General features: G+C 43.2%; 1 protein-coding gene across 1 annotated transcript in view; it reads left to right on the top strand.

Annotated features, from left to right (window-relative positions):
* The window catches only part of LOC119170584 (glutathione S-transferase 1), a 12,589-nt gene extending 794 nt beyond the window's left edge, over positions 1-11,795 (top strand). Inside the window, exons 2-5 of the mRNA XM_075890442.1 lie at positions 4,671-4,729; positions 6,041-6,182; positions 7,083-7,253; positions 11,593-11,795. Of these exons, the coding sequence (XP_075746557.1) occupies positions 4,671-4,729; positions 6,041-6,182; positions 7,083-7,253; positions 11,593-11,730 (510 nt within the window). The 3' untranslated portion in view covers positions 11,731-11,795. The remainder of the gene's footprint in view (positions 1-4,670; positions 4,730-6,040; positions 6,183-7,082; positions 7,254-11,592) is intronic.
* The last annotated feature ends 384 nt before the right edge of the window (positions 11,796-12,179 follow it).

The raw sequence follows: 12,179 nt of genomic DNA, 5'->3' as shown, positions 1-12,179 counted from the left end.
GTGATTTGGTACAGCTTTATGATGGCTGCAGAGTGCCAGACACAGACACTAATAAACAAAGAAACGGACGGAACACTGTGCCGCGTTGCGTCCGCTTCTTTGTTTTTTGTCTGTGTCTGGCACTTTGTAGCTGCTACAACGCTCTTTTCTACTGCGTATATTATGTGTTACAGTGTCAAATACACGAATAAAGTAGGCAGTAATAACGCACTATTTGCGCTGACCAGTTAATCAAAAAGAAAACACACAGCTCCCTGAGGCTTCGCATACGCGATCACTTGGTAGTCTTGATTTCACATGAGGTAGGTAATTTATTTATTACCAGACTATATTCAGCTTCTCACCGATCAGCTCTTGCACGCACGCCTTTTATTCCGCTGGCTACAAGAACCACAGATTACTTGGCGAAGAACTTAATTCCAAGAGCTGTGGTGACTGGTGGTTGAAGAGGAAAAAATCTACGAACATTCAACCGTTGACAATCATCCCACAAGTAAATGAGTCATCATCAATGTTTGCATACCAATTATTTGTCTTCGTATCTTAAACATTCTTGGTTACTTTCTGCAATATTGCCACTCTGCTCTGTCTCTTTATGGTTTTTAGGGTTCAGCCACTTATAGATGATTAACTCAACAGAAATCATACTGGTTATGCGATAACTCTGCAATTGGTGCTGAATGCTCAGCGATATAACTGAGCAGTTCCCGGCGAATCCGTGGTGGACTAAAAGAAAACACTGCAGTGGTATATGCGCGGGTAGCGAGGAATGCCGGAACTAGCCGAACGTAGTGCATGCCCTCTCTTGCACACTTATTAGGTAAAGAAGCTGTCCTTGAAAAGGACACTCCCCCTGAGGACACTTCCTGCCCATTTTCCTCGTATCGAAGCGAAACGTACTTTGGTGGGTTGGTGGGTTAGCAGTTATGCGATGCGCAATCGTGTGACTGTGTTCTCCTAACTGCAAATAGAGGGGGAAGCATTCTCACAACTAGACAACGCGTTATGCCGACACTCTTGCAGCCAGAGCCACGTTGCGAAATCCTCTATATGAGGGCTACTTCACCGTAATTGCATTTGCCCGGTGGCCACCAACTAGTTAGTCACAGATGCGTTCGCCAGTCATGGCGCACAACAACAACTCAATCGTTCATTCCTCAGCCGACTGGCAACATAAGTGGCAATTGAAATTGTTATTGCGCAGAACGGCATGCGTACAGTTAAGCGCAAAGAAAGAGGATGGGGGTGCAGTTGCCTGCACTTCTCCCGCCTTTCCTTTGGTGTCCAAAAACACCTCTAGAAGCTAGCAGCGTGATCCTTCGGTGCAATGGCGGCCACATTGCACTCCACCCTCCCCTTTTCCTCTTTTTTTTCTTTACGGCACAAATCGTGGTGCTACCCGTGAAACCCAAAAAGGAAACCTAAATTTCGAAAAATGAAATACAAGCTGCCGTGAAAAATATGCGCGCTTTATCTACAGTGATAAACGTGAACCGAAACTATCAAGACAGAAACTGCAGCCTAGCTTTCTTACAACCTGTTATTTAACGCTGTTGTTCACAGACATGTTTTGAAACAGCCACTAGCAAGCGTACGTCTTTGACTTGCGCTGCGAGGTTTGCATTTTGTTTCTGCTAAATGTAGGGCTTGAACACGCGTAATGGCGAAGTGCAAAGTATATAACTAATGTATACGATGCAAACTCTCACGTCGGTCACTGCTTTTATATGTGGGGCTGAAGGAAGTACGAGGTTCACTTTTATGCACAACTGCAGTGTGTAACAAAGAACACAGGTGCAAGCAAATTCCCAGCACGTTTTCAAGGTTCTTTGTTATAATTGAAGCTGAGTTGTGTGAACTTCCACGAGATGTCCGAAAAAACATTCGAACTTATGCCATTTATGCACATAATTATACAAAAAGTGTGAAACGAAAATGCCAATTCTCGAAAAATTTCCTTCCTTTATTTATGTGCGTGTAACTCCAACAGCAACAACTAAAGCAACAGATACAAGTTGTAATTACGGACGGGGTCCCTTTGCATATAATTAGTTCGAGCTCATACTGATATTGGCCATATTTACTGCTGTTGGCGTGATTATACGGTGCATTTAATTTATGTTCTTCTTCCGTTCACAAGTCACTAGCAGCAATAACATTTAGTCGTAAGAAATAAGATGTTATTTACCAGAACTTCATTTGTATTCATTCTGCTTCCGCCTCAAATAACTATGTTTAGGTCATTCACGATTGTCTAAAAGAATTCCTATTATTAGGCTATTCGATGAAGAAACCTTCATCGGTAGTGATTATTTGTTTAAAACTTCAAGAAAGGAAATATTGAATGTTGATCGATCACGAGAATATTCCACCGCCGCTGATTGTATGAATGTGATTTGAACCATCCCATCAGGTTGAATTTATTCTAAATGAAATTATTTTATTCATATGAGATGATTCAAAAAAAGCTCAAATTCAACCCTTCAACTCATGCTAACATCAAGTGCAAAGTGGTCATCCAAATATCAAACATAAACTATGTGGAATTTTGATAGATAATTATTTATTAGCTAGCAATATTGCTTGTGTATTGACAGCCGACCTGTCTCGGGTATACAAGACAGAACAGAACCTAATAAAAACTCAATATAGCGGCGCCATGAAACTTATTCAAGTTTGCTCTCGACTTTCAATGCGGAAGTAATTTGGAAAATATTCAAGGTTGCTTATATTGTGTTACATCGGCGCATGCCCGTGCGCATTCAATGCAACAAACCAGTCTGCACAGACTTGCGGCGGTGTCTGCGTGCCTCGTCGGCCATGTCATTTCTACCTTTTAAGAAGGTGTGTCAAGGTTGCCCTTGCTAATTGCAGTTCTTCAATGCTGTGCAAAAAATGTCAAATTAGTAGATCCCAGTTATCTTGCGTTTTAGTTTCAATTCAGATGATCGGCACAACGCCCGGTAATGTAATGACACTTATGTCTGCAGGAGGCGCCGAGTAAAATAATGAAGACGAAGGTGTTGCTGTTTTGTGTGGTTGATGTCGACAATGTCCACATTTCTTTTTTTCATGTCTTATTAGAAGTTTTCTCTAAACACATAACCGTAGAACAGGTGTTCTCTGTGTGCGTTTGCATTATCGTGTGTAACGTTTTAGTGCCTTACATCCTGTTGCATTCTTAGGCGTTAGCGCTCTTGAAAAATTTACGAAGCCCAGATGCACTAATTTAAGACGACTGAGAGGCATACTGATTCTTCGCCATCGATGTACTGATCCTGTCCCGCCACTATCCGAAAGCTTACTGCACTTAACGCGGTTGTCCATTGCATCTTGCATGGGTTAGAGGCGTGGCAAGCTTTCTCCACCGCAGCTGTTCGTGCCCGACCTCCGATATCGCACACCTCTAACCGAGCTGCGATGTAGTGTGAGGGCGTCATCACGTGACGTAACGTCGCATGACATAACGTGACGTACCGGCGCGAAACGACGCCTTGAGTCTTGGCGGCCAATGACGTTAGGAAGACGACACGTGGCGATGTCATTGCATGTAGATTTTTTTTTTGCCTCATTTGTGTTGATGTCACTGATGGTCGACGCGCACGCGAGAAGCTGGTCAATTTTTGCGTTTTATGCGGCATCTAAGGATTAAATCTTGATATACACGTGCGTTCGATGCGCTTCAATTTAGGACTCAGTTCCAAAACGAGTACACTGGTATAGACTATTCTTGTATTACAATCTGATCCTTTTCTCTATTTTGGTGAACCTTCAGGAAGCAATCTGAACAGCGGTTGCTAACGCGTTTCGAGGGGCATGTACGATGCCTATCTCAAAGGGCCACTCATCCGGCTCCCAAAGTACAAAAAAAAAAGAGCGTAATATTCTTACCTGATATTCTCGTCCTTCTTGGCGCACTACTGCGACGTAGACAGTAGTTCCCGTGACGTCTACAGCGTACGTGCTCTCGATTCGTTGATATACGCGCGAGATCACACGGGATTTGTCTTCTGCACTGCTTCGCCATGCAGCCGCCCATTCGTTCTTGTTTGTCTCGCATGAATGTCGTACACAATCAACCGATCAAACTTCATTTTTTGTGTTTACAACTGCACAAGCGGTGATAACAGCATGCAGCCAAGAAGCGCGAAATTCTGATAGGCTCCAGCGCTTAGTGCTGATATTGTTCCCGGGCATTCAAGAACTAAGGGGCGAGGAGGATGCATCGTGTGTATGAAGGAAATATTGCCCCCTCGTCTTTAAACACAAGGTGGTGAGTGGCCCTTTAAGCTATTGCTTGTCATAGATACATTCAGCAAAGCTTTCTACACATTCGGAATATTTGTTTGTCTGAAAAGAGAAAATTCCTTCCGGCTCGTCACAAGAAATACCCATTTGATTGGTACTAAACACACCACCTGCCATACTACATGCCTCAAATCTATATGTGGCACGCGATTGCTATTTCGGTTTTAAATGCTGAAGGGCATTTAAACGCCGATTCCACAGCTTGTGAACCAACGTGTGACTTGACATTTATCAGCTACCTTGAACAATTGTACAGAAATCGAAGCAGTAGCGTTGGGCATATTTCATGCAATGTATATACGCAGTTCATGTGAAACTGTTGGCGCATCTGTTCACACGCCGCTCCCTTGTTTTTATGGCAGCTGAATCCCTTCCACAAGATACCTACCTTTTCTGACGACGGCTTTATTATATATGAAAGGTGAGTTTTGTGTATATAATATCGAATTTCTCCAATCCCTCTGATTGTTACTGGAATATGCAAACATACTTCACTAACAGAAGGAATATCCACGCTTTAGTCAATCATCTCTTAGTTTAAGAAAGGGCGGAAAGAACGCATGGAAGATTTGCTACCATCTAGCCTGTCACGTGCTACGGAAGCTCGTTCGATACTCGCGCCTTGATGTTTGAATCTCGTATTCAATCGTATGTTTTTCCTTAACCCCCTTATTTAGGCATTTAGTAATCAATCAACATCAAGTCAGTGGCAATATTTTATTTCTCTGTAAAATATAAAAGTCTTGCAGGGAGTGGACAATTGATTTCTTGTAATTGTTTCGAAATAAACAGTTATGTTGTAAAAATCATGAGCTGAAATATTTTTTAGGTAACTTGGTCTCTACGTGGGACTGAGACGGGTGAGTGACCCAGTCGCGTTCCGCAGGATCAAATAGTTATTTTTCTTCCTTCCTTCCTTCCTTTCTTTCTTAACTTTGAGCGAGGGGTGTTCTTCCACACCTCCGTAAATGCAAGCACGAGTAAGTGTTGTCATTCTGTCACAATGCTACTTTTACGAGTATGGGTATATTGCGCGCACGACATTTCTTTCTGATGCGGAGTGTCAGATAAACTGATATGTTAGAACAAGGCAAACTTTTCAGGTGTTCATGACGTTCCCGTGTGCTGGTGCGCTCGTGTATATTACACACAACGATTTGAACGCGTAATTTAAAAGCTATCATTAAGTATTTAGTAGCATTCGTAAGCCAGCCTCGATGAAAAATACGAAAAAAATGCACTCCTAAACACGTTTCAATTGAGAGGCACATTCGTGCAGCAGCGCATGAGAGGCGCCCGTTTCAGACTTTTTTGTTTCCTAAAGAAAGCAGGATGTTCGTTTGAACGTCGCAGCGGGTGACTTCAAATGAGTCTCACTGCTTCACATTCTGTAAAGGGAGCCTAAATGTACAGACGAGTCCACTGTTAAAGGGAACACCTTTGTGAGCAGCATGTTTAGATTTCGCCATCTTACGAAATCATAGCGGCTTAGATTTGCATAAGACTACTGGTGGTTAAAAGTTCCGACTCCTTTGGACAGACTATCGACTTGCACGAAGAATGTTTTTTAATCCACTTGCTCTCAGAGGGCTATGAATATTGATGGTGTGCATTTGACCGTTTCCTTTAACAGTGGGTCATACTGTACACGCACGTAAAGCGTTTCCTATTAAACCCTTGCAAAGTATTTCTTTATTTTTTTCGGAATAATGCACGGCTTTTACCCCCGCAGTTCGGCTATATGCTACTACCTGCTCAGAAAGCACGCCCCAAGTTCCGACCTCTACCCAGACTGTCCCAGGACTCGCGCTCGTGTCGACCAGGCTCTAGCCACGATTACCAGCACCATACAGCCTCACTACTTCAAGTTCTTTGTAAGTATTTGTGTACGTTGAGCACGTGTCACTGTCCTGCTCTCGGATTCCAGACGTCATTTTGTTGATTTTTTTTCTTCCCCTTCTTGCTCCTAATTTCCTTTCTTCTACCTCAATAAAATTTACTCTTCATCTTTTTATTCTGAGCAACTGAAGCAGGAGCTCATTTCTTGTGTACATCATGTGAATTATCTAATTATTCACAAGATCTCGCATTAATCTTCCGCCATATGCGCACATCGTGGTTCGATTCGCACAGAAAGCTGTGTGTCCTTTATGTACGAAAGCAAGTTAGAGTCAACTTGAGCTTGGCAATAATGCGCGTACGAATATTTTTTAACTGGTATGTCTTGGTTGGCCACAGTCAGCCACGTCCACCGCAAAGCCACATAGGAATATGTGCATCAGCCTAAAAAAGAGACGCTTGAGTGTGCTTGGTTCTTTTCTGTACTGTATATTGCATCTTTCTAATCGTCATTGCTGTCTTTCTTTACATATAGTCATCTTTCGTAAGAAACAAAGGCCGAGGTCACCAAAGGTGGTTGTGTTCCAGTGCATTTTTCTCTTACCTGCTTAATTCTTGACCACAGTGTGTCCGGGGAATGTTCTTTGTTTTGTTGCCTGCTAGTATATTGGAACTATAAATCGGGACAACTTCTTGGGAACCGAGACATATCCCAACGCAGGCAAATTATAGAGAACTTTTCTGCGGAGGAGACGGGGACTTCCTGTAGGCTTTCCATCCCCTATAAAACTTTCGGAGCTGGTAGCCAAGCCCCTTTTCTTAATCATCATTTGGTTACTGGCATGGCACAAAGTGCAGTCTGTGTAACGCTAGGTTGCTGGTCGGCCAACAGCGGGGTCTGAATTTCACTGTTGAAAAATAATCTGTTCTCTCAGAGACCCCGCTTCTACGAGTTGACGAAGCCTACACCAGAGGATGTGGAGCAGTTTGAGGAGAATGTGATCAAGGGATTCGAGCACGTGTTGGGAGAAGAAAACTACGTGCTGGGTGACAAGCTCAGCCTCGCTGACCTCAGCTTAGTGGCTCACCTTACACTTGTCTTCGAGGTAAGCAATGAGCTTAAAACTGTTTGGAGCTGTGTATCAGTGAGCTGCCTAGCCAGGTAGCCTCAAGAAAATTATGCGTATTATGAGTCTCATGGCATGCTTTGTTTCTGTTTTTATACAAAAAGGGGCAAAGCAGAATAGCACGATCATGTAGTATAAAACAATGTAACTTGTTTAGATCATATGCATTTTCATTTCTGATGTGATCCGGTCACGCCGTTTTACTGCGCCAACGTTATAGAAAGATAAACTCTTGAGACCTCAACTCTACTTGTTTTACTGGACACCGTTTTTATGTATCTATAGGTAGCAAATGTGCAGATCAGTGAGCAAGGTACTTTCAGGCGCCTAAACAGCACAGGTAGAATAAACAGCGTGGCCAGCAAGGTAAATGTAAACTGGTAGGGCATCTCCCGTAGCATCCCATGTGTGAAGTGGGAGGCGGATTGCCGTCATCGTCGCCGTCAACGTATGGTGGATAAACGAACGGTAAGAGAGCACTGAAAGATAAACTGTAACGGCACAGCTGGATGTGGTAGAAACCATAAAAATTCCATATATAATACGTTATAGAGCAAACTCTGGATTTAGTGTCTATGGGAGCTGCAACGCATGGTGCTTCAGCGAGAATAGGAATTGTGAGTAGTACACAGATGTGCTTTGTCCTGGTACTTTACGTTCCTGTTCGCTTCGGGTAGCTTGAAGCTGCTATGTCACGAAACAACATTTGTAAAATTCTCTGCAGTCGTGCTTCACCAGCTTGACATTTAGGCTTAATATCTATAATCTGGTCCTGAAATTCAAACTGGTTTATTTTCTCCGAAACAAAATCAAAACAAGCAGTAAATACAGCCACAAACGTGATTGGCCGTCCACAAGTACGAAGACTAGACAAATTCGTGTACTACCCATCATTTCCATAGTCGCTCAATAATTGCAGCACCAGAGTTCCCTCTACTTAATTTAGGGAAACTCTATGGTAGCGACGTCATGCGTTTATTCTACATGACACACAGAATGTCACAATTTTGAAATGTGTTGCTCATACCACCTGATGATGATTGTAGATTTTTGAACACGAGAGTCTTTATGCAGGGATTCACCAACCATTTAGTGGTGCATTTCCGTCTTGGATGTGACGTGGTAAAATTAATGCTGCCAAATCAGAAAAAAAAATGCATTCAAGAAAAAGAAAAATATACAGCATATCCACGGAGTAAGTGATAAGTGGGACGAAGCTTCCGTCCGTTGGTTTGATCGTCCGTCCGCTTCTATCACACTAGAGCATACATGGAATGAACACTTCGTTACACTCATCACCAACCACTCCGTGGATATGCTGTGAATTTATTGTACCAATGCCATCTGTCCTCTCTAATCGTCAACAATACAAAAACCCCTAACGTCATTTGGTGATATTATTTCCGAGGACACATTCACACAATGCCATCTAGTGAGTCATTCAGAAACTAGAGGGGCTACGCACATACTACATACAAACGGAGGAGGGACCCACCCACATCCTAAGCAAGTTTCGTCCCTAAAGCTTTCTCCCCTGGGCGTCGATTATCTCGCATCAAGGAAAACAACGGAACACGCGCAATGCTCTACCAACGGAGCTATTGAAGCACATTGCGAACACGAATTCTCTTGCTCCGTGCTTTCTGTTGTTGAAGTGGGCGATGCCGCCTTTTGTGAGTTCTCAAGTAATGCGGCATGACGCAGTTAAAGCATGGGGTCAGAGATTGCGGGCCAGCATGCAGTCTTGAAGGTCTGAGTAAAAGCTTTAGGGTTAAACCTTCTCGATAGTATTGACATAACCTGATCGAACGAGCATCAGAGAGTTGCTGATGCAGTTATGTTCTTTGCCTATCACTTCGTGTTAGGGCGGGACGGCTCGTTGTTGAAGTCGTGCAGCTTGCACATGCGCCAATGATGTTGCACCACCGACTACAATGAGTGCGATAGCGCCAGCCTATTCAAAATAAAATTGCCGCAGTGAGCACTGCAGCATGGAAACAATGTTGGCGGGCAAATGTCGTACTTTGGTGAAGCGAAACTAAGGTGGGCATTCGCGGCTCAAGCTCCAAACCTCTGCCTCTCGTGTTGGTGAAGCGCAGTATATGCAAGTGCGTTGGCGTAGGTTTCAGGAGGGCACACTCGGCTGATTCTTTTCATAATTGGCGATCTTTGAACAGGTACATATCGAGTAGCAGAGGTTAGTGTCAGCTTGTTGATGTCATCTGTGAGCGCAATAATGATACGCTGCATGCAGGTATACAATAGTAACTTTTGTTACCACAACAGTTAAATCATGGTCATGGGTAGTAGCCGTCACGATGAAGATGTGCCACTAGACGTCAACATGGCTTTTTATATGCCAAGCGGTTCTCTAGCTGCAAAACACCAGTAGAAATTGTTCACGTTCTCATATATGTTTACACAGTAAGCTCACTACTAGTATGAAGACTCGTTTCACTTTGGTGTTATACCGATTCCTATGAAGGAGGGATCAGCCATGTTTCTTTTTTCAGATACGTTCGCTTTTACCGCAGCACGAATAAAAAAGAATGAGATAGAATGAGTTGAGAAATAAGCATGCTTGCGTATCTAAATAATCTGCTTGCGCATGTTGCAAAGCGAAATTCCTGGCAGTTGATGACAAACGGTACAATGGCCTACGAACAGAATAGCACAATAGTTGAAAAGCTCACATTCTAAAATAAAAAAAAAGACCCCTGTACAAAAGAGCACTCGTTAAACGATTAGTATGTCATCCTTACTAAAGTGCAGCGATTTTTTTTTGTTCAGCTTTCTGCACACTCCTTGTCGGAGAGAAAGGGCATGTGGGTGCCACTTGGCATACATAGCAGCCTTCAGACACATGAATGATTATCTACGGATTATCTGAGCTAGTTTAGCTTCTACGAGATGGTTTCCACAAAGACATATCGCATGCTAGATACGTGACACACCACCGCACAAAAGCGAGTGCCGTCCTACTGACCATATATAATGCGCCGAAGTAACCACAAGATCCCCCTGAAAGACATTCTGCCGAGACCCAGCTTCCTGTTTCTGTTGATAGACCAAAAATTGTTGCACTCTACAATTCAACCAAGTGCCAGAGAAGCCGAAAGGTAAACGTATAGTTCTCGTTCTCCTGTACAAAACTAAAGACATTCGAAAACATTCACTAAGTTTTCGATTTTCATTATTGACCATACGCTGTGTCGAGGACCGCTTTTCATTAGACATTTTGGGACAAATGTGAATTGACCTTGTGAGCAGTGCGTATAACTTTCTCTCGTTTTATTGGAAGTGCATGTTGCTTGGTCAAATTGTTGTACATGGCTACTGAGTTGCTAAATTTCAAAAGTACACACTTTCTCGGACGATCGCAGCGTCTGTCGCTGGTATGACAAGGTTGTTTTGATGTTTTTCATCCACGATGAAGGCCAAGACGCACAGCTGAAATGATTTCGAAGAAAATAAAGGATAACCCGCATCATTCATTTGCGGGCGATAAGAGAGGTGGAGGGGTGGCTGCTACGAAATTATGACTCAAGCCGTTCTACTAGCTCTTTTTCATGTACAACGCATGCATTTCTATCGCGTGATCTCTATCGCGTGATCTCTATCGCGATAAGCGTCCATCACGCGTATCGTGCACTGCGTATTCTGGGCAATCGGCGCAATGCGCTAACGCATTCTGCTGATTGACCACCGTCTATGCGATGTTTCTAGAACTGTGCTTCAGCTACATACATGCACTATAAAATCAGCATATTGCTGACTCTGAATTCTCATGGATAATACAGTTACTTCAGCCACCGACCGTGTTTGAGCGAATACATCGGTGTGATGAGGTACCGTACCCATAAGTGAGTCTTCTTTGATCTGTTTTTGTATTTTTGAGGCACTAGTTGAAGCACGTCATCTGTATTTTATTTAGAAGCCAACTAAGCAGTTCCATGGAGTGGGCTAAGCAATTTAATTCTTTGCCGTCGTAAATTACCATCACATGTTTAAGCTGATGAGTCCTCTGACATATAGTCGAGTACCTTCATTGGGGTCAGAAATTGCCAACAAGGTCTTCGCCAACAAGGTCTGCTGTAGTGGGCGTCACTGAAAAACGTCTGACTTCATAAACAGAACCTTAAGCTCTGCAAAGAGTAACCATATCTGCGAGCCTTGCGCAGGGGTGGGCGAAAAATAAATTGGCATGGTTACTGTTTTGCCCTTGTTGTGCATGGTGCGTCTGAAGTGTTGTTGCCACTTTTTATTGTTGCCTCGCATTACAAAGGACGGCGCTGACAACTACTTCTATCATTCGCAGGTTCCTTTCCTGAATGGCGATAAGTATTCAAAGCTGAAGGTGTACTACAACCGCCTGAAGGCAGAATTGCCATACTTCGAAGAGGTGAACCGTCCAGGAATCACCGGCTTGAGTACGCTTACCACCGATCTGAAATAGACGTCAGGGACAGAAATATTGGTGCATTTTTTGAATAAAAAAATTCTCTCTACTTCCAACATCAATTTTTACTCTCTTTCAAGGATAAGAGGGACATTTTTCTCTTCGTCGCCATCTCTGGGTGGCTGTCCTACCATAACTGAATAGGCAGTAGGCGAAAAAATATTTCTTCACAATATCTTGTTCTCAAAAACGACTCTGCGCTCTATACAACAGAGGCTCAAGCAACAATTCGGTAAAATCGCAGTATTGCACTGCAAATCGTATAGCTTCCCAGAACTATTGAACACCGCCAATTAGAAACACAGTCAGCCCCTTTGCGAAATGTTCGGAAACTCTGGGAAGTCACGTAGTTTAAAGAAGACTGTTATTTGAACAGAATACTCAATTAGGTCTCATAAGTATTGAAGCAGGACGTAATTCTGGATGACTAGGTATTTTCGTTCTAT

Source organism: Rhipicephalus microplus, chromosome 3 (genome assembly GCF_043290135.1).
Source record: "Rhipicephalus microplus isolate Deutch F79 chromosome 3, USDA_Rmic, whole genome shotgun sequence".
NCBI classification, from domain to species: Eukaryota; Metazoa; Arthropoda; class Arachnida; order Ixodida; family Ixodidae; genus Rhipicephalus; species Rhipicephalus microplus.
This window is presented reverse-complemented; position numbering and strand designations above follow the sequence as displayed.